General features: G+C 40.8%; 1 protein-coding gene and 1 non-coding gene across 7 annotated transcripts in view; one reads left to right on the top strand and one right to left on the bottom strand.

Annotated features, from left to right (window-relative positions):
• CTPS2 (CTP synthase 2) overlaps nt 1-21,687 on the bottom strand; it is a 113,323-nt gene that overhangs the window by 56,053 nt on the left and 35,583 nt on the right. For all 6 annotated transcript variants that reach the window (XM_024988274.2, XM_005228455.4, XM_015461787.3 and 3 more), the window contains 5 exons: nt 20,295-20,427; nt 17,658-17,746; nt 16,147-16,241; nt 14,090-14,152; nt 13,938-13,981 (listed from right to left, as the gene is read on the bottom strand). In XM_024988274.2, the coding sequence (XP_024844042.1) occupies nt 13,938-13,981; nt 14,090-14,152; nt 16,147-16,241; nt 17,658-17,746; nt 20,295-20,427 (424 nt within the window). The remainder of the gene's footprint in view (nt 1-13,937; nt 13,982-14,089; nt 14,153-16,146; nt 16,242-17,657; nt 17,747-20,294; nt 20,428-21,687) is intronic.
• TRNAC-ACA (transfer RNA cysteine (anticodon ACA)) lies at nt 8,253-8,325 on the top strand. The gene has a single exon. It is a non-coding gene; the product is annotated as a tRNA-Cys (tRNA).

Raw genomic sequence — 21,687 nt, 5'->3', positions numbered from 1 at the left:
ACTTTGTCAACAAAGGTCCTTTTAGTCAAGGCTATGGTTTTTCCAATGGTCATGTATGGATGTGAGAGTTGGACTATAAAGAAAGCTGAGCGCCGAAAAATTGATGCTTTTGAACTGTGGTATTGGAGAAGACTCTTGAGAGTGCCTTGGACTGCAAGGAGATCCAACCAGTCCATCCTAAAGGAGATTAGTGCTGGGTATTCATTGGAAGGACTGATGTTGAAGCTGAAACTCCAATACTTTGGCCACCTGATGTGAAGAGCTGACTCATTTGAAAAGACCCTAATGCTGAGAAAGATTAAGGGCAGAAGGAGAAGGGGACGATAGAGGATGAGATGGTTGGAGGGTATCAATGACTCAATGGACATGGATTTGGGTGGACTCCAGGGGTTGGTGATAGACAGGGAGGCCTGGCGTGCTGCGGTTCATGGGGTCGCAAAGAGTCAGACACGACTGAGCGACTGAACTGAACTGAACTCACAGCAAATACTTACTGTCAGAATTTAGCTTTCTGTGCAGAGAGCACACAAGCCCTTGCTTGGTTTGAAGGAAAAGACTGGGCAGATGAGGGACAGAGGTGTGAGAACCACTTCTGATTTCATATTTTATTATACATTTTTGATTTTTCAACCCTGTGGATGTGCGTCCCATCAAAAAGAATGTGTGCTCAGACACTCAGTTGTGTCCGACTCAGGGATCAAACCCACATGGGACTTTTTGTGACCCCATGGATATAGCATGCCAGACTCCTCTGTCCATGGGATTCTCCAGGCAAGAATACCAGAGTGGGTTGCCATTTCCTTTTCCAGGGGATCTTCCTGACTCAGGAATCAAACCCATGTCTCTTACGTATCCTGCATTGGCAGGGGGATTCTTTACCACTAGTGCCACCTGGGAAGCCCATCAAAAAGAATAAAAGAAAAATTTTAATAAAAAGACAACTTTTGTAAAATACCATATTGCTGCTTTTCATAATGAGCTTCTTTGCATCCTCTTTTTTATTTGGAATAGTCAGAACATACAACTATCTAAATTCTGGGAAATGCATCAGAAGCTATTTCTAAACTCAGAAATTTAACCAGAGAAAAAGAAAAACAAGTTATAACCCTTCCAACAAGAAACAAAGATTTTTATACACCATGAGGGAATGTTTAAACACAATTTGTATCATTCTAATTCAACACAAGAGCATTCTCATAGCATCAAAAGCCTTAAACAGTTCTAATGACTAATTATACTCCACTGTAGGGATACCTCTTAATGGTCTCAACTATTTCCCCACTGTGGGGCATTAGGATTATTGTCATTTTTGATTCTTCTAACTAATGGTATAGTGAATACCTGTTCACTTCTTTGTCAATATATCAGGTTTTCTTAGGAGAATTTCTGAGAAGTAAATGTCTGAGCCAGACGGAATGAATATTTTTATGGTTTGTGAGACCATCTAGTTAATTCCCAAAAAGTTGTATTGATTCATATTTCCACAAACAGGTGGGAGAGCGCCAGCTTCACTCCCCAGACAGCATTCATCAGCTTCATTTTACCTACTTCATTAGTTGCAACAGTGTACATCTTTTATTCATTTATGATTTTTATAGGAATCTCCCAACCACAGATGGTACCCAAATTACCATGGTTCAGCTTTCCACTTTTCAACTCTAAAATGGCACAAAAGCAATGTGCATTCAGTAGAAACTGTATTTCAATTTTTGAACTTTGATCTCTTCCTGGGCTTACAATATGCAGTATGACCCTCTCATGATGCTGGGTGGCAGCAGTCACAGCTTCCAGTCAGCCACACCATCAAGAGGGGAAACAACTGACACACTGACAACCATCCTGCAACCGGACAACCATTGTTTTTCACTTTCAGTACAGTATTAAACACATTGTGAAACCAAGCAGGACTCTGAAAGGGCCTCCTGGGTACAAGCCCCTCTGTGTCCCCTGTTTGTTTGTATAAAAAGCTTTCATCTCCTAGGCCTTCCTCAGATTTCAAAGAGAAGATCCAGTTAATGATTAAAGAAGTGGAAAATGCAGAAACGGAAAGCAGTCAAGCAAGGAAAGTAATAATAGCTTAAACAATAGTCACAGGACTCCTAGTTCCCCCTGAAGGGTACAGATAACAATCTGATCCATATCTTTGAGCTGTTCTGCAGAAACTAAGTGGAGGATGTTGAGTACATGCTGACCACAAAAGCACGTAGACCTCAGACTGGTTGGAACCAGAAGACTGATGACTGAGATTCCCGAAACACCATCCTGTTACTTTACCACCAACCAATCAGAAGAATGTCCATGAGCTGATCAGGCACCCTATGACCCTCACCCATAATGTTGGCTTTAAAAACCCTTGCCTAAAGTCACCAGGGAGTTTGGGTCTTTTGAGCACAAGCTGCCCATTCTCCTTGCTTGGAGGCCTGCAAATAAATGCTGTCCCATCCTTCACCACAACCTGGTGTCAGTAGACTGGCTGTGCTGTGCATCAGGCAGGTGGATCCAAGTTTGGTTCAGTAACAATTTAATGAGATTTTCAACACTTTATTATGTGATAGGCTTTGTGTGAGATGGTTTTTCCAACTGTAAGCTAATGTAAGTGTTCTGAACACATTTAAGGCTAAACTATGATGTTCGATAGGTTAGGTGTATTAAAAGCATTTTCAGCTTCCAATACTCAGGGCATAACCCCAGCATAAGTCAAGGAAGATCTTTATTTCCCCACTGAGTTTATGGTTACGTACTGTTTTGTAAAAGATATTCTTTCTCTCATTTCAAGTACCGTTTCAAGTTTGTTATGAGATTGTGACTACTAGGGTATAGATACTATACACTGCCTATTGAGTGTTTGTGGTGATATAGGGGTTCACTCTTTTGTTTGATCAATATGGTGCATTAAACAATTTAATTCCCAGGATAAACACACTATCCAGTCATGACTGATTATCCCATAAATGCTGTTAAATTAGACACTTTGACATTTTATTTAAGGTTTTTACAACTTTATTAATAACCAACATTAGTCTATAGCTTGGAGTTTTATTTTTTGTTGCACATGCTTTGTTGAGTTCTAATATTTAGGTCATGCTAGCTTCCCATTTTCGTCTATGTTTTCAATCTCAATCAGCCCCTCACAGAGTAAATACACACTATGCCTTTCAGTTCCAACATACGTAAAGCACCTGCTATAGGCAAGGCATTATACAAGATGCCATAAGATACGAATTTCCAGACCTCTGAGATCCTAAGTCAATGATTCTGGAATTATGCCAGGGAAAGGCATAATTCTTAGATTAATCTAAGAAGTAGTATTTCAACTTGGATTTGTAGGAGCAACATTAAAAGAGAACTTGCAGGGAAGTTGAAAGAGAGAGAAAACACATCAAATCAACATCATGTTGTTAAGAAGGAAGCCATTTTCATCTGCCCTTCTAAGATCTTCTGGCTGGTCTAAGAGTTACACTGACATGAGACAGATTAACAGGAGAAAATCAAGCAAAAGTTTAACAACATGAATACATGGGAGAGACCCAGGAAAACTGAGTGACTCACCAAAATGTCCAAAACCCTCACCTTAAATACTAACTTCAACTACAGGCAAGAGGATGTTGAAGGTGAGGAGAGTCAGTTATGGGAGGTGACCAAGAAAAGCACAGTCAACAAAGGTAAGATTGTGATGCAGATTTATGCCCTGCCTGGAGTCTTTTCTTCCCTCTCATCCCTCTGTTTTCCACACCAGTTGCATTTTCCTAAAGCACCCATTTCTATTGGAAAGGCTTTAGCAAGAGTTCAGTGTTTGCAAGATATGTCACAGCTGATAGGCATTATTCTTACTCATTCCCTGTTGCCTTCAGGACTAATCCTGACACTAATACTCAAGGACCTCCACAAATTAGCACCAATCTCCTTTATTTCCTTCCACTTCCCTACAGGAGCATTGTGCTTTGCTCACGCTATTTTATGGCCAGATCTTAGACATTCCAGCCTACATATGCCTCCCCTCCTTTCAATGAAGTCTCCCAGCATTTGACAATCTTCCCTTCTTACTTTAACCCACAGTATTTCCCCTGCAAACTCTGAATTCTTAAGTGTTCAAGGCCTACCTGTGCTGTGTAATACTGTGGCCACTAGATTAAGTGGCTATTGACATTTAAATCAATTAAAATTAAACAAAATTTAAAATTCAGTTCTTTGGCCACTCTAGCTAAATTTCAAATGCTCCATAGCCTGGTGTGGCTAGTGGATGCCATAAAGGATGGCACAGATCTAGAACACTCTCTCATGGCAGAAGTCCTGTTTGTCAGGGCTCGTAGCACTGAGGGTGTACTCACATTCTGTCCACACATTTGTTTCTATGTTTCACAAGTTTACGTCTTATGTCTCCAACTAAACTGCAAGCAGGGTTGTGGCAGCTGCTCATTTGTAATGCACTATATTTAGGATGGTACTTAAGTGGATGAGCGCCAAATGCACAGTGAGTTTTTTCCTTCTTAATAATCTCTTTTCACTAGAATCCAGTTATTTTTACTGCAAAAAAAAAAAAAAAAATATCTTTCAAGTTGTTGAAATATCTATTCCCAAGGCATTTACCACTGAGCTAAAGGTACAAAAGCTTCAAAATGCATTAGCTTTGAAGTACTCATTTAGTCATCTGGTCATTGTTAAAATTATGGACTACCCTTGTTGATTCACTAATGGGGGCTTACTCCCAAGAAGCCTTAGCCATTAGGCAGCAGCCATCATGCCTAGAAGAATTTTCTTTCGCAGATTGAAAATAGTTACTATGGCCAACCAACAGCCTGATATCAACTCTGAACCTACAGTCCCCCCAGAGACAGGATTAAATGACTATTAGGCTCCCAGACTGGTCCATAAAAAGATATTTTACCCATAGTATAGCTGTCTTCCTGACAGCTACTTTTATGGGAAAAAACTTCTTTAGCCCAAACTAAGCTCCAAATGACTTCTTTAAGATTGCTTTGTTAGCTGGGAGATGCTCATTATAATGTTTGAAATTAAAGCAGTCCTCAAAGTTATAAAAGTTGCCTGGAAGGTTACTCTAAGTGGCTGTCTGGGTTTTTTAACCCTCTTAATTTGCTTTCCATATGAAATTGTTGAAAAATAAATGAAAGTAGAAAATAATTCAAACAGGGCTGCAACTAAAGGTAGGAAAATGTTATGCATCACTTATGCTTAATATATAACACACCTGAATCCATTTTTTATTATTTGTGACTCTATCACAAATCCACTGTGTCAGATATAAAATTAATTTTGACTTTGAAAATCCTTGGATCAAAAAGGGGTAAAAGAAGTCTAATCAATGATAAATAAAACTGAAATAATATCAAATGCCACAATCTCAAGTCTCCGTTTGCATCTGCTTAAAATGATTCACATTTCTCACTTTTCCTCACCAAGACCACCATCCAAGTGTACAACATGTATGAAAGGAAAATCAACATGGAGTCAGTACTACAAAGAGAACTCTCTAAAATGGAGCTAGGAGGCCGTTAAGGAACTATGACTTATGCACATGTCAGCTTGGATGGAATCTGACCTTTTGACCTGATGAAGTCATCAGAACTGATACTGAACAGGACCCTTTGGGGCTCCTTTTCTGTGTTCCCCTTTCTTGATTACAGGAAATAGGCTTCATTCAGTCTCCATGATCTTCCCAGAGTTCTAGAGAGCAGGTTCAAACAGATGCTAATTAGGGAAGGGAGGGGATGCAGAGAGAGGCGAGAAAGAGTCAAAAGAAACAATAGTGCAGCCTTGGGCAGGGTCCTGGTCCCCCTTCCAGGGATACACAGAACAATATTTTTGAGTTGTTTTACAGAAATGGGAACCCCCACCAGTTGGGAGAAGTTAATTGAGTGCTGCCCACAAGCACTAGACCCCAGACCTGATGGAACGAGAAGACTGATGATGCTGACTCCCACTTACCTCACCACCAACCAATCAGAAGCCTGCCCACGAGCTGACCTCGCCCTCTTTGAACCATTACTGTAAAACTTTTTACCTCACTGCTCCCTCTAGATCAGAACACAGTTTTGAGGGCATCAGCCCACTGTGTCCCCTTTTGCGTGGCAAACCAATAAAGTTATTCTTTTCTACTTTGCCCAAAACTCTGTCTCCAAGATTTAATTCAGTGTTGGGGTACAAAGGCTGGATTCAGCTTCAGAACACCTGCCAGAACTTATTGGACCCCTACCCTAAAACAACTCATGATTCCTCAAGGACAAATATTCTCTGACTCACATCAGAGGCCATCACAATTCTTACCAGGCAACTTTTAACATCTTGGCTTTTTGTCTTTATAAGCCCTGACTCTTTCTCTTCCTTATAACATACTTTTAGGGTTACCCAAATCTGTGTCTCCCAAATTGGAATTTTTTTTTTGGCCACACCGCATAGCTTGTGGAATCTTAGTTCCCCAACGAGGGATGGAACCCAGGCCCCCAGCAGTGGAAGTGTGGAGTCCTAACCACTGGCAGGGAATTCCTCTGAACTGCAATTCTTAAGATTCCAAAGAAACTCTTATTTGAAATCTCCTGAATTTTCTTTTAGTTGACACAAGTCTGTGTTGATGTGTTTGAATGTGGATTCTGTTTTCAGATTCTCTTTCCACAGCTAATGTAAATTCAAATGTTTAAAGTTACTATTTTCAATAAATAGAAAAGAAATGCTAAAAAAAAAAATGCATATCCATATCCCTAAACATCAGATTGAGATCATTCTTCCTATATATATCTCAAAAGTAAAAAATATTCTAAATAAAAACTCTACAATGCCACAAGCTATCTTCTACATGAACTAGAGAGATCTGAAGGCAAATTCAAAGTCAAGGGTGTCAGCAGCATCCATGTGATTGAGACAGAGTCAGAATACAAATCAGCTACAGCTATTTTCCTGGTACGCATCATCTAGAAGGCAGGTGAAGCTACTGGGAAGAAAAGCAGTGACAAACCTAAATAGAGTATTAAAAAACAGAGCCATTACTTTGCCTACAAAGGTCTGTTATAGTCAAAGATATCGTTTTTCCAGTAGTCATGTGTGGATGTGAGAGTTGGACCATAAAGAAGGCTGATTGCCAAAGAACTGATGCCTTCAAACTGTGGTGCTGGAGAAGACTCTTGAGAGTTCCTTGGACAGCAAGGAGATCAAACCAGTCAATCCTAAAAGAAATCAACCCTGAATATTCATTGGAATGACTGATGCTGAAGCTGAAGCTTCAATACCTTGGCCACCTTACATGAAGAGCCAACTCATTGGAAAAGACCCTGATGCTGGGAAAGATTGAAGACAGGAAGAGAAGGGGGTGACAGAGGATGAGATGGTTGGATGGCATCACCAATTCAATGGACATGAGTTTGAGCAAACTCTGGGAGACAGTGAAGGACAGGGAATCTTGGTGTGCTGCACTCCATGGGGTCACAAACAGTCAGACACGACTGAGCAACTCAACAACAACAAGTCAGACTTGCTATAGAACCTAAATATTCTGCAAAGTCCAAGAGCCTTCTATTTCGCCCTGTGGACTAAGCAGAAGAATTACACAATGAAATAAATTTTACTCATTCTCTCCTGGGACTTCCAGACTCAGAGTCTACCTTCATTCTTAGTAAACCATTTCTCATTTGATGTATATAAGAGACGCCTCTTCTTAGATATCCTGTATGCCAGTGTCTCTGTTGATTTAGTAAGCAACCATAAGACTAATCATGCACGCCAAAGGAGGGTCACAGTGGCCCGTGAAAGGGAGCAGAATTTGCCACCTCAAAATATGTCTCTTTGGCATAAAGATTATGGTGGGCTGATTCTTTTTAAGAAACAGCAGAGGAGACGCTCTAACAACCTAGTGAGAACTTTAAGACTGCGCTTCCACTGCAGGGAACTAAGATCCCACATCCCACATGCCCTGAGGTGAAGCAAAACCAAACCAAATAACATTAAAAATAAAAATAAAAACAGAGTTGAAGTTACCCTTTGTCAGAGATATTTGCATTTATAAAGGGAACCTCCATTTGTAAGGGCTTTTCTTGTGGCTCAGCTGGTAAAGAATCTGCCTGCAATGTGGAAGACCTGGATTCAATCCCTGGGTTGGGAAGATCCCCTGGAGAAGGGAAAGGCTACCCACTCCAGTATTCTGGCCTGGAGAATTGCATGGACTCTAGTCTTTGGGGTCGCAAAGAGTGGGACACGACTGAGCGACTTTCACTTTCCATTTGTAAGGGTGTCACTGTACCAGGATTTCCCTGCTGGCTCAGATGGTAAAATCGTCTGCCTACAATGCAGGAGACCCAGGTTCGATCCCTGGGTTGGGAAGATCCCCTGGAGAAGGAAATGACAACCCACTCCAATATTCTTGCCTGGAAAATTCCATGGACAGAGGAGCCTGGTAGGCTACAGTCCATGGGGTCGCAAAGAGTCAGACACAACTGAGCAACTTCACTTTCACTCCCTCACAGTACCAGGAAGAGAAAGATAACTCTAAATCTCTAGAAACTCTTAACAATGGAGAAGGCATGGACTTAAATCTGCATGATAACCTTACCCTTGTTTTCTGTGATTTTGCCTTGAAAATCTCCCATAAATACCAACATCTTTACTCTCTAGCTGGAGATGGTATTTAAGATGGTGGCTTGGGCCATTCTGGGGAGTTATTCAGGGTTTCCTGGGTACACTGGAGGTATCCATGTTATTAAGCTTCTGCTTGTTCCTCTCCCCCCCCCACCGCCGCCTGGCCCTGCCCCCTACCCACCCCCCACCCCGGCCGTTAATCTGCCTTTTGTTACAGGGATCTCAGCCAAAAACCTAGAAAGGTAGAGGGAAAATTATTTTTCTCCCCCACATCCATGAAACAGATTTCAGCTGCAAATATATCCTAAAGGAGGCTCCTGGTTTCCAAATGACTTACTTTTTTAGTGAGAAGGGGCAGAATGGCTATTACCCTCTGTAAGTCACTGTTATTTGCTCAAGTTTAAGAGATTCCTGAGGCTTCCTGGTGTTTGCTACCTGGTGATTCTATTACCTTAGTCTTTTTCTTTAATAAGACTTCTCCCCATCCTCACAAATCCTGGCTCTTAAGGCTATTTTTCTCCAACAAACTGATTGTAGGCCATAAAGATGTTCAGTAGCAATTAGGTTTTATTGTTCTCATCTCACTTATGAGTATAGAAGTTATCAAAATGTAAAATGTACATTTCCTCCAACTTCTCAATTCCTCTTCTAAGAATTTATCCTATACAAGTGTGTATGTGTGGCTACAAGGACATATGTACAGATACTAATTTGCAGCATGATTTAAAGCAGCAAATAATGGATACAACCTAAATATTCATCAATATAAGACTGTTAAATAAAGAATGATGCATATATTAACAGCAAGGCAAGCATTTGGAAGATCCCTGTGCACTGAAGTGGAGTGATGAGTACAATGCAAGGGGAATGATGTATTAGGCATACCAGCATATGTATTTTTAAAGGAACATATATCCATATACGTAAGCAGGTAGGCGTTTGTATATACATACACACACACAATCTTTAGCAGAATAACAAAAGAAATGGACGAAGGTAGTCACCTCTGGGTAAGGGAACTGAGGTGAGGTAGGAGCATGTAAAAGGCAGTTTTATACCTTTTCTTTAGGGCTTTACTTTTTTATCCTGTGTATAAATGTTTTAAAAATACACACACACACAGTAAAGGATAGTCAAGGAATAAAGCTTGCCAAAGCTATTTAACAGTGGCACCTACTGGTAAAGTCAGTTCCTACCCCAAAGTATTCTCTAAGAGAAGAAATCCCAATGTTTGCCTGGCACAGCCATATCAGCCATTAGTCAGGAAATATGTTTCTATTAAAGCCTTATAAGGAACGTTTCACTCGTATTAACTCTTCTAAGCGTAAGACTTAAAAGTACCATCTGGCTGGGAAGTTATGGTTCATTATAGTCTGAATTGCAAGCTATAAAAATGAGTGGAGAATATCTCTATATCCTTCCACAGAATGATCTCCACTCCAGCAGAGAATGTTGAGTGAAAAAAAGCAAGGCAGAAAAAATATCCAGAGTCTGCTGTCATTTATCTAAGAAGGGGAGAGGCTTACAAATATATGGGTTTACTTGTATTTTTTTAAATGGAAAGATAACTCTTTAAAGAAAAAGAATTAATGGTTGCCATAAGGAAAGGAAGGGACTGTTCTGAGGGGAGAGGAAAAGAACTAGATTTCTCTATCATATGACATCCCTTATATGCGAAATCTAAAAAGAAATGATACAAACGAACTTACTTACAAAATAGAAACAAACTCACAGACTTACAGAACATTACGGTTATTGGGGGGAAAGTTAGGGGGAAAGGATAATTAGGGAGTTTGGGATGGACATGTCCACACTGCTGTATTTAAAATGGATAACCAACAAGGACCTACTGCATAGCACATGGAACTCTGCTCAGTGTCATAGGGCAGCCTGGATGGGAGGGGAGTTTGGGGGAGAATGGATACATGTATATGTATGGCTGAGTCCCTTTGCTGTTCGCCTGAAACTATCACAACACTGTTAATCGGCTATACCCCATATAAAATAAAAAGTTACCAAAAAAATACTAGATTTTTCTAAATCAGTGCTTCTCAAAGGAGACTATTTTGCCTGTGTCCCCAGGGTATGTTCTGCAATGTCTGGAGATATTTTTAGTGTCACAGTTTGGGGTTGGGAGGAAAATATGACAGACATATAGTGGGTAGAAGCCAGGGATGCTACTGAACATCCTACAATGAACAGGACAACTATCTGGCCCCAAATGTCAATAATATATCTAATAAGGAACTTATATCTAGAATATAAAAAAAAACACTTCCAACTTAATAAGATGACAAATAACGCAATTTAAAGTAGGCAAAGGATCTGAATAGACAGTTCTCCAAACATGACATACAAGTGGCCAATAAGCATACAAAAAGATGTTTAACAACCTTAGACATCAAGGAAATGTGAATCAAACCCACAGTGAGCTACAATTTCACTCCCACTAGAATGGCTATACAACTGACCCTTGAACAACACAGGGCTTAGGGGCACTGACCCCTCAAGTAGTCAAAAAATCAAATATAACTTTACAGTTGGCCCTCCATATCCACAGTTCCACACCCACAAATTCAACCTACTATCAATAGTATAGTACTGCAGTATATATTTATTGAAAAAAAAAAAAAAAACACCAAAATTGAAAAAGACACATGTACCCTAATGTTCATTGCAGCACTATTTACAATAGCTAGAACACGGAAGCAACCTAGATGTCCATTGACAGATGTATGAATAAAGAAGTTGTGGTATATATACACACAGTGGAATATTACACAGCCATAAAAAGGAATGCATTTGAGTCAGTTCTAATGAGGTGGATAAATCCACAGACTTCCCTGTAGCTCAAACGGTAAAGAATCTGCCTGCGATGCAGGAGACCAGGGCTCGATCCTTGGGTTGGGAAGTTCTTCTGGAGAAGGGAATGGCAATCCATTCCAGTATTCTTGCCTGGAGAATTCCATGGACAGAGAAGTCTGGTGGGCTACAGTCCGTGGGGTGGCAAAGAGTCGGACATGACTGAACAACTAACACACACACACAATAAGGTGGATGAACTTAGAACCTATTATACAGAGTGAAGTGAGTCAGAAAGAGAAAGATAAATACCATATTCTAACACATATATATGGAATCCAGAAAATCGTACTGAAGAATTTATTTACAGGGCAACAGTGGAGAAACAGACATGGAGAACAGACTTATGGACATGGGAAGGGGGAGAAGAGGGTGAGATGTATGGAAAGAGTAACATGGAAACTTACATTACCATATGTAAAATAGACAGCCACCGGGAATTTGCTGTATGACTCAGGGAACTCAAACAGGGGCTCTGTTTATCAACCTAGAGGGGTGGGATGGGGAGGGAGATGGGAGGGAGTTTCAAAAGGGAGGGGATATATGTATACCTATGGCTGATTCATAGTGAGGTTTGACAGAAAACAGCAAAATTCTGTAAAGCAATGATCCTTCAATAAAAAATAAATTAATTAAAAGAGAGGTACACACAAAAAAATCCATGTATATGTGGACCTGTGCAGCTCAAATCCATGTTGTTCAAGAGTCAATTGTAATCATTTCCCAAGGAAAGAATATATGTGGCTCACAGTATGTTTGCTGTTAATATGTGCTGAGTAAATTAACACAGAAAGGGGGAAAAGTTTCCTCAAGTGTTTCTAATGCAAACTAAAGTATAAGAACTACTGTTTTCTCTAGAAAAGAAACTGAAGTTTAAAAAAAACAGTCAACTGTAATAAAAAATAACAAGTGCTGAGGATATGAAGAAATTGGAACCCGCATACATTGCTTGCAGGATGCTGCAACCACTTTAGAAAACAGTCTGACAGTTCCTCAAAAAATTAAACATACAGTGACTATATGACCCACAACTCCACTCCTAAGTATAGACCCAAGTGAAATGAAAAAATATGTCCACACAGAAACTTGTAAACAAATGTTCATAGCAGCATTATTTACAGTAGCCAAAAGATGGAAACAACAAATGTCCATCAAAGTATGAACGGATAAATAAAATGCAATCTATCCATATAATTAAATATTATTTGGCAATGAAAAGAAGCAAAGTACTGATAGACACTACAACATAGACAGACCTTGACAACATTATGCTAAATGAAAGCAGCCACTCACAAAAGGCCACATACAGTATGATTCCATTTGCAGTGGATCAACACAGGCCTGAGATGTACAGGTCCCCTTAAACAAGCCCTTTTCATAGTAAATACTACAGTACTACATGACCCATGGTTGGTTGAAATTGCAGATATGGAGGAACGCATATATGGAGAGGTGATTAGCAGTTATAGGCAGATACGTGACTGCACGGAGAGTCACACCTAACCCCTGCATTATTCAAAGGTCGACTGTATATGAAATGGCCAGAATACGCAAATATATAGAGACAGAAAACAGATGAATGGCTGCCCAGAGCTGGGAGCATAAGCGGCTTGGGGGTTTCAGCAAAGGGTGTGGGATTTCTTTTTAGAGTAATCAAAATGGTCCAAAATTGACTGTGGTGATGATTATAGAAATCTGTGAATGTGCTGAGTCATTGCATTATATACTTTCAATGGCTAAATTTTATGGTATGTGAATTATATCTCAATAAAACTGTTAATAAAAGACGAATCACAATGATGAGGTGTATACTCTGATAGAGGTGGTGCGAGGCATAGAAGGCAGAGGTCAGGAAAGGCTTCCCAGGATGAATAGGAAGTCCTCAGTAATCAGATTGGGTTTATTTTTGTAACTAAATTCTTCGCTGGTTTTGAGATTCCAGGGGTGGGGAGGCTGCAGGACAGGAGAGATCTCAGGTGTAGGGAATGTCATTCAGATTGTCCAACTCTAAAACTCCAAGTGTGGAGGGACAGGATGCCATGGGATGAGTTAGCAGGGTGGCAGGTGACACAGCACAGTAGCCTTCACTCCTGGTCAAATCCTTGGACTATTTTATGGGAAAAGGAACTGATAAACGCTGAGGAGCAGCAAAAGTACAGACAGGATGGGTCTAGAGACAGGACAGCCTGTGTGTTTACATCAGCTCTGATACATTGCTGTCAAAGTCAACTCAACCTTTTCCTGAATGTTCAGCTTGAAAACTACTGCAGAGAAACCAGTCTAGGACCCTTTCTTCCTGCAAGACACAGCTGACAAAATGGACGATGGAGAATAAAGTGGTTTGATATAAACTAATAACAATAAGCAAAATCATATATAATTAAAATGTCCTGATGTCATATTGAAAAAAAAAATAATAATAGCCCCTTATGAGCATAGGCTAGAACCAGAAACAAAATAATGACCCAACCCAAAAAGATAAACAATCCACTTACCACAGGAACACGGGCATTTGGCTCAAATTCTGTGGAATCAGCATCTGAAGATAAAGAAATGAGTTCAGTAACTCACCATTATGTAGCTGAAAAATTCTTTAAGTAATAAGAATGCTTTTCACTAAGAGGTTTTTAGAAAATCTCAGACTTACCTTTCAAGTTAAGGCAGTTTCGTGCAAACTCTATCACTGCCAGCTGCATCCCAAGGCAAACTCCTGTTTTAAAAAGCACATATACAAAACAAACGAAACGATTTTGTACTGTGTCACATTTTCTGTTCATTTGCTTGCTATCTTCTCCATCTAGAATGCAGGCTCCGAGAGAGTAAGTTTGCTGCTGTAGCTTCTCCCTCAGAACAGGGGTGGCAGGGGCAGGGAAGGGGTTTGGACGACCCAAAATGAAGTAGGAATAAATAAATGTGAAGTTGGAAAAGGGCAAGAAATGAGAAGGCAAGGTCCAAAAGGCAAATCTGCCTACCTCCAAATGTGTCTCTAGATTGAGGCGCACGTGTGGCCTGCAGGGCTGCCCCAGAGCACCCAACTCCTTCACAGACTGTCGAACAACACCTCAATTCACGAGGGAGTCTCTGTGGGCTGAGTCTTCACACTCTCTCTTCTCTAGATAGTTTCATGGCCTTAAATGTGGGCTCTGTTTGCAGGCAGCCCCTGCCTGGCAGCAGGCTGGGATCCAAGGAGCGCCCACAGGCAGGCAGGGGAGTGGGAGGTCTGTGCCCAGCTGCTGAGCCCAGAACAGGCCGAACCTTCACTACAAGGAAACAGCAGCAGCTGGGGGAGCTGGTACCTCTACCACAGGCTGGAGCGTAATGGAGAAGCCAAATGGAACTGAGCAGAGAGCTCAATGAGGAGAGAAAGGGACCTGCATAGGCCCAGGCCTGTTGCCACAGGGATGTACCCCTTGCCCATCTCCACATTCACTGTGGCCCACCAATACTCTCCAATAAACAAATACCAAGGAGTATTCCAGATGCTTTTACAGATATATCCAAGATACACAGGGACTCAAAGGAGAGAGCAATCAATATACCAAGCACACCAGAACAAAAGTCAATAAGCGTGAAACAGCTGAGTGCTTTGGAGGAACTTCAGAAAGTCCCACAAAGCTAGGCGATAGAGACAGTGTGTTAAAGAGAAAGCTAAAGAGCTACAAACTATTCTCTACAGTGAAAATTATCTGAAGAATGCTAATCATGTTTAGATAGAAACTAAACAAGATTACTTCAAAAGAAAACAGTGGCGCAGGTGAGCTTAGATGGATAAAACAAAGCAAGGTACCAAGGTAAACTACTCCTAGCTTCTCTTTTAAAAATGGATCCCTAGTGGAGAGTGTCTAGGAAGTTAATCAAAGAACAGGCAAGTGGGGAAAATGAACCTGTTGATATTAAGTGAACGGTACCAAAGCCGGTCCACTCAGTTCATAAACCCAGCAGCCCATGCAAGCACAGCATGAAACACGGCCTCTCCCCACTCCCTCTTCTTTCTGGACCCCCAGTTGCAGAGCTGCCTTTTATCCCATCAATGTTCTATTACATCTAGTTTCATTGCTAAGGAAGCCATGCTTTCCAATTTGAACAAAAGCATTGAAAACACCCAGCTCTAATTCTTAACAGAGCTGTCTCCGTAATGTTAGATGCTTTTTCTGTATTATCTTTTCTAAAAGGAGTATATACATTTCAATTTAAGCATTTTCTGATTAGAAATAACACTGTGGCATCTTATTGAGATGCTCTCTGCTTGAAGTGGTAAAAGATGGAATCAGGTGGGAATAATCAGAAAAGGTAAGGGCAGGTTTGAACACAGGTTCTTCCCATCCTCTTGCTATACAACCAGACCAGTGGTAAGTTCTTGTAGGTTGACAAATTTTTTTGGTAAAGGGCCAGAGAGTAAAGATTTTAGGCTTTGCATGCTGTAGGGTCTCAATCTCTGCCACTGTATTGGAAAAACAGCTACAGACAATATGTAAACAAATCTGTGTGGCTGTATTCCAATAAAACTTTATTTACAAAAACGCTGTGAACCAGGTAAGGCTTGTAGAATATAGTTTCCAGACCCTGTAGCAAACTATTTGGCACCTGAATGTTCAAATTCAAAATCACACTTTTCACATTAACAAACCCTATTATGTGTTATCCCAATTAGGTATCAAAAATCTAAAAAAACTCATACTCAGGATTCATAAACATCAGTTTTACCCAGAAAAGGAATCTTCCTTGACCGTGCCCAAGAAATTGCCTGGAGTTTTCCCAACGTTCCTCTGATTCCAAAGCCTCCTGGCACAAGAACACCACTGCAATCAACACAAGAGGAGGGGAAATTTGACATTATCTTTATTTGTGAAATTCTTGTTTTCAGACCATGCTTACTGATCCCAAATTCAACACTTGGCACAACTGCTAGAGAATATGCTTGGAGTCTATTTTCAAAATTGATTACACAATTTCACATCCTGAACTTTCTTCTTGAAATCCTCCCAATGTTATAAAGCAGTTGCGAATGTCTCACAACTGACCTTGATATATATTTTCTGATAGGTCTCTGCAGCACATGAGCATAGTAACTAAGAGATTCAATTCAGTTAAAAATGACACTGAAAGAATTATCCGAATACAAACAGGTTAAGGTTCTTTTAAAAGTTCTGTTATAAAAATGTTTTAAGACCTCTTACATAATCAGAAAGAGTTAAACTGGTGAAACAGACCTTTTGATTGCTAATCAAGTTGTGGCACAGGAAAATTTCCTGGCTAGGAGCCACTTTAGAGACTTTCTGGATAAACACTCTCATTTGAAAACCTAACAGTTCAAGAGAAAACTGGAGGGTAATGTTACCTTCACAGTACAATGTCACCCCCAAGAGTTATATTGATTACTTACAAAATTAAACCTTGAATCAAAAGATGTGGAAAAGAAAACAAAACCAAGAGAAGAGGGAAGATTGTCATTCTTGCACTGTAACTTTGTATATGGAAAGTCTGTCTCTGCATCTTTCAGTAGCATCGACTCACTTTCCCATCAATATGGTAAAAACTTCCCTCCATTTCCTTCACTGAGCCACAGTGATTCTAAAATCATTCTCTGTTCCTTCAGGCCTTGCAGTGGCTTCAAGTCTCTAAAGTGGCTCCTAGCCAGGAAATTTTGCTGTGCTACAACTTAGTAATTAGTAGGCCTATTTCACCAGTTTACTTTGAAACACACCATGTTAGTGTTAGTGGCACATGCAGTGGAGATGGTTTTATTCTGGGGAGGAGAAAGTGAGTTGATGCTATGGAAAAATACAGAGACAGACCTTACATATACAAAGTTACTATGCAAGAATGACAATCTTCCCTTCTCTTTTGATTTTGTTTTCTTTTCCACATCTTTTGATTCAAGGTTTTATTTTGTAAGTAATCAACATAACTCTTGGGGGTGGCATTGTTTTGTGCCATGAAGGGTAACATGACCTTCCAGTTTTCTCTTGAGCTCTCATGTTTTCAAATGAGAGTGTTTATCCAAAATAAAATCATCTCCATTGCATGCACCACTAATACTAACATGGCATGTTTCAAAGTAAATGTAATGTAAATACAGCGCAAGCACCCCGAATCACAAGTACTCCAAACTATCTTTCAAGTGTACAAAAATTAGTAATTGGGGTAAGTTGAATCATTATGGAAAAATCACAGTGGCATTCTCCTAACTGGCGTGGACAGTCCTTGGTACTTACTCAGCTTTGCAGAGCTTCTGCCAAGCTTCATGGAATTTCACAGGGTCTTCAACTTCAGTAGTCTGCTCCAGATCAATGGAATCTATGTACTAAAAACATCCAACAAATGTAAAGATTTCAGAAAAATAAAAACTGGAAAATACTAGAACCATCTAACACACAATTATTCAATAACTACTTATTATGCAAACACTGTACAGGTCACTTAGCATAGACGTCTTGTGGCTCTTACAATCTTTTAGGAAGATTACAAAACCAGATAAATAGGCACCCACAGCACAGGGAGATAAGAGTTACTATGGGCAAAGAAGAGAACACTGCGGAAGAAGCAGGACCCACACCAGAGCTAGAGGTGAGCTGGAGAGAAGAAGGGAAGGAACACCTTCATGGAAGCTTTTGGGGGAGGGGATGTCCAAGAAGCTACGCCCTGGAGCAGACGCAAGCTGAGTGTGTGTGTGTGTGTGTGTGTGTAATTGGGAGGCAGGTGGGAAGGTATGCAGGTGGGAAGGTATGCAGGGTAGAGGGGTAGAGAGGGGTGGTGGTGAAAGAACAGCTTGTATGAAACTGCAGACAAAAGACAGGAAGTGGTGACCACTCTGGTGACGCCCAGAGAAGTTCCATGCAGCGACAGAACACTTGAAGCGACCGAAAGGTCTGAAGGAACAGAGAGTGAGTTTAGAAAAATTCAGTGAAGGAAATGGAGGGAAGACTGAAAACCAGCTGGGAAACTGCTGCCAAAGTCACGCAAGATAAACACAGCACAGGCCCATGATTCCAACAAGACTTAGTAGAGGCCACCATCAATGAATTCTATTATAAGAAAAACAGTTATGACAATTCCTGTGTACATAACAGTCCCTATATATCTGTTATTTTAGTATTTCTGTTATACAAATTACTATCTGAATATATCTTAAGATACAAAATTTTACTTTATAAAATTTGTATTATAACAGATTTTCTATTATTGCTTTCTTTTTTCTATGAGGGCCTGGGGGAGCTGAATGAATAGGAAGAATAGGAAGGGAACAATTCATTCGAAAGTCAAAAACAGAAAGTGTTTAGAGAAAGAAGCTACAAAGAGATGAGAGAAAATGAGATAGGTCCTAAGCTGGAAACTACTCAATTTCTTGAACAAGTAAGTGTATCTTTTGGTTCATTATATAAAGGTTTTACCATTTACATCAAAATAATAAGGCCTTCCTAAATTGTGATATACCCAGAGAGAATATCATTAAATATACACATTTATATAGAGAGAGAAAAGTCTGGAAAGATATGCATCAAACTGAGAACGACAGGTGCAGCAAGAGAAGGATTTCTGGGAGGAAGAATCTTCTACTTTCTGGATTTTGCATTATGCTTTGCTTAAATTTTATACGCTGAGCATATACTACTTCTGTATCTAACAAAGACAAAGAGTATACTCAAGCTATATACATATAACTTCACCTCTGCTAGCCCATATGTGCTAGCCCATATGTACGTGCTCTGTTGTGGCTGATTCTTTGTGACCCCGTGGACTGTAGCCCACCAGGCTCCTCTGTCCATGGGGATTCTCCAGGCAAGAATATTGGAGTGGGTGGCCATGCCCTCCTCCAGGGGATCTTCCCGACCCAGGGATTGAACCTGCATCTCCTGAAGCTCTTGCATTACAGGCAGATTCTTTACCGCTGAGCCACCGGGGAAGCCCCATTTTCTTATTAAGTAAACACAAAATACTTAAATAAGCATGGAGTATATACGTCCCTGAATGTGCAAAGCCTAATTTCAGAAACTGTGCCTTAAACCTGCATGCAGAAAAAAAGTTAACATGGCAGACCTGACCGCTATCCTCGGAAAGGCCTGCTTACAAGGTTGGCCCTTGTCTGGCATCTGGAAACATGATTTGGGGAGAGTTCCCACCATAATCAGGCTTCCCTGGTGGGTTAGCAGTAAAGAATTTGCCTGTAATGCAGAAGACGTGGGAGATATAGGTTTGATCCCTGGGATGGTAAGATCCCCTAGAGGAGGAAATGGCAACCCACTCCAATATTTTTGCCTGGAATATCTCGTAGACAGAGGAGCCTGGCAGGCTACAGTCCGTGAGTTTGCAAAGTTAGAAACGATGAGAGCATGCACACATGCTCACTATTAACAAGATCTGATAAGAGTGGCTCGTTGTGCCTATAGTGTTGGAAGAAACAATATGATTTATGTAGAGCACCCGCTTTCCTCCTGGGAGTCTGGAATTTTGACGCTCTGGAGGCAGAGGGCACCTATGTGACCAGCCCTCAGGAAAAACCTTGGGTGCCAAGCCTCTAAAGAGCTTCCCTGGCAGTCAGCACTTCACCAGTGTTACTACAGCTTATTCCTGGGGGGTTCAAGCACATCCTCTGTGATTTCACTGGAGGAGGACCCTTGGAAGCTTAAAGGTGGTTTCCCCGAGACTTCATCCGACTAGCCTTCTCCTCTGCTGATTTGGCTCTGTATCCTATCACTAAAATAAGTTATACTCATGAGTACAGCTGTATTCTCAGTCCTCTGAGTCCTGGTGAATCACTGAACTTGGGGGTCCTTCAACACAACCTGCCTGTGTACAAGATGAGATTTCACAATGAATGGCTGAAACATGCAGAAGACCAGGCAGGGGCTCACCATCAGATTCAACTTGTGGTTGATGGCCAAGGCTGAGTGTTCCAGGGCTTTGAACACGGAGGCATAGCAGTCCCTGAGCTTGGTGTATTTGCCAACCAGGGCAATGGAACATGTTTTCTGTAACCTTTCATACCTGGGAAGGAAAACAAGCTTAAAGGTTATATGCATGTAACATCACATCACAAGCGTAATGATAGCCACTGTTCTTATCCCAAGGCACTTTTTAAAACCTGAGGAACAGACGTGCCTTGAATTTGATGTACTGACTCAGATTTCCCACCCTACCCCCAAAGAATAAAAATCTGTACTCCAAGATATTTGAAAATCCTGAGAAAGCCCAACATTGGCTTATAAGAGCAAGCACAGACATAAATCCAAGGAGAAAAAGAAAAAGTTAAAAGCATTACAAATAAAAAATTAAAAAGTCTCCCCATCTCATCAACATGAGCTGTCCTTAAATTCACTTATAAGGTGACACTGTATAAGAAAATGTATTCTCAGTGTCAACAGCAGACACTACAATATTAACTTTGTAAGGTGACATCATATGAGAAAATGCATTCAAAGTGTCTACATTAAAAATTGTTCCATTCCCAGCTGACCCACAAAAGCCAAGTTATTTATGACATTTCTGAAGAATGGTGCTGAGAGAACTATTTAAAATACTATAAGCCACTTACATCATTTTTATGAGAAAATTCCATTCTACATAAGATGCTCAATCACAATTTGCCATTAGAGACACAATCTTTACTGTTGCTTCTGTCAGGAGATCTGTTCAAAGTACATGAAAAACATGTGGTCTGGTACTAAGTATGTGGAAATGTCACTCAGGGCTTGAAGATCTTTAAAGGCTCTGAAGCAAACTCTTCCCCCAGACACCTTAGAAAAATGTTACTGGGATGAGGAATATTCCTCTTTTATATCTATATCTGCAAAGAGTGAAAGAGAAGCGTGATGGAAACGAGGTAGAAGGAGAAAAACACACGAAGAGCTAAGAAGTCAAAACTGACAGCAGAGGTGACTTTCTAGGAAGGCGACTGAAGAACGTCAGAGAATGCTGCTAAACCTTTAACTTGCCACTTACTTTTATGTCGCTCTGGAGACTGCCTGCCTGCGCTTCACCTCAGCTATACAAAGGACATAGGTAACAAAGCAAGTTGGTAGCAAGGCAACATTCCAAGATGACGTGATGGGGTGGGAGCGCATCCTGTCCCAGAGTTTGGCCCAGGTGAGCACAGCAGTCTGGCTGAGGCTTCACCCCACTCTCACACCTCCACTGCCAGAGGGACGCAGGGCTGCAGTCAGCATGGCCAGTTCCTCCTTCCACACATCCCTCTCTCCACTCACTCGTGGCTTGTTTTCCCAGGGAACGAGGAGTCACGCAGCAGCC

Source organism: Bos taurus, chromosome X (genome assembly GCF_002263795.3).
Source record: "Bos taurus isolate L1 Dominette 01449 registration number 42190680 breed Hereford chromosome X, ARS-UCD2.0, whole genome shotgun sequence".
NCBI classification, from domain to species: domain Eukaryota; kingdom Metazoa; phylum Chordata; class Mammalia; order Artiodactyla; family Bovidae; genus Bos; species Bos taurus.
The sequence above is the reverse complement of the archived record's forward strand: the minus strand, read 5'-3'. Positions and strand labels throughout refer to the sequence as shown.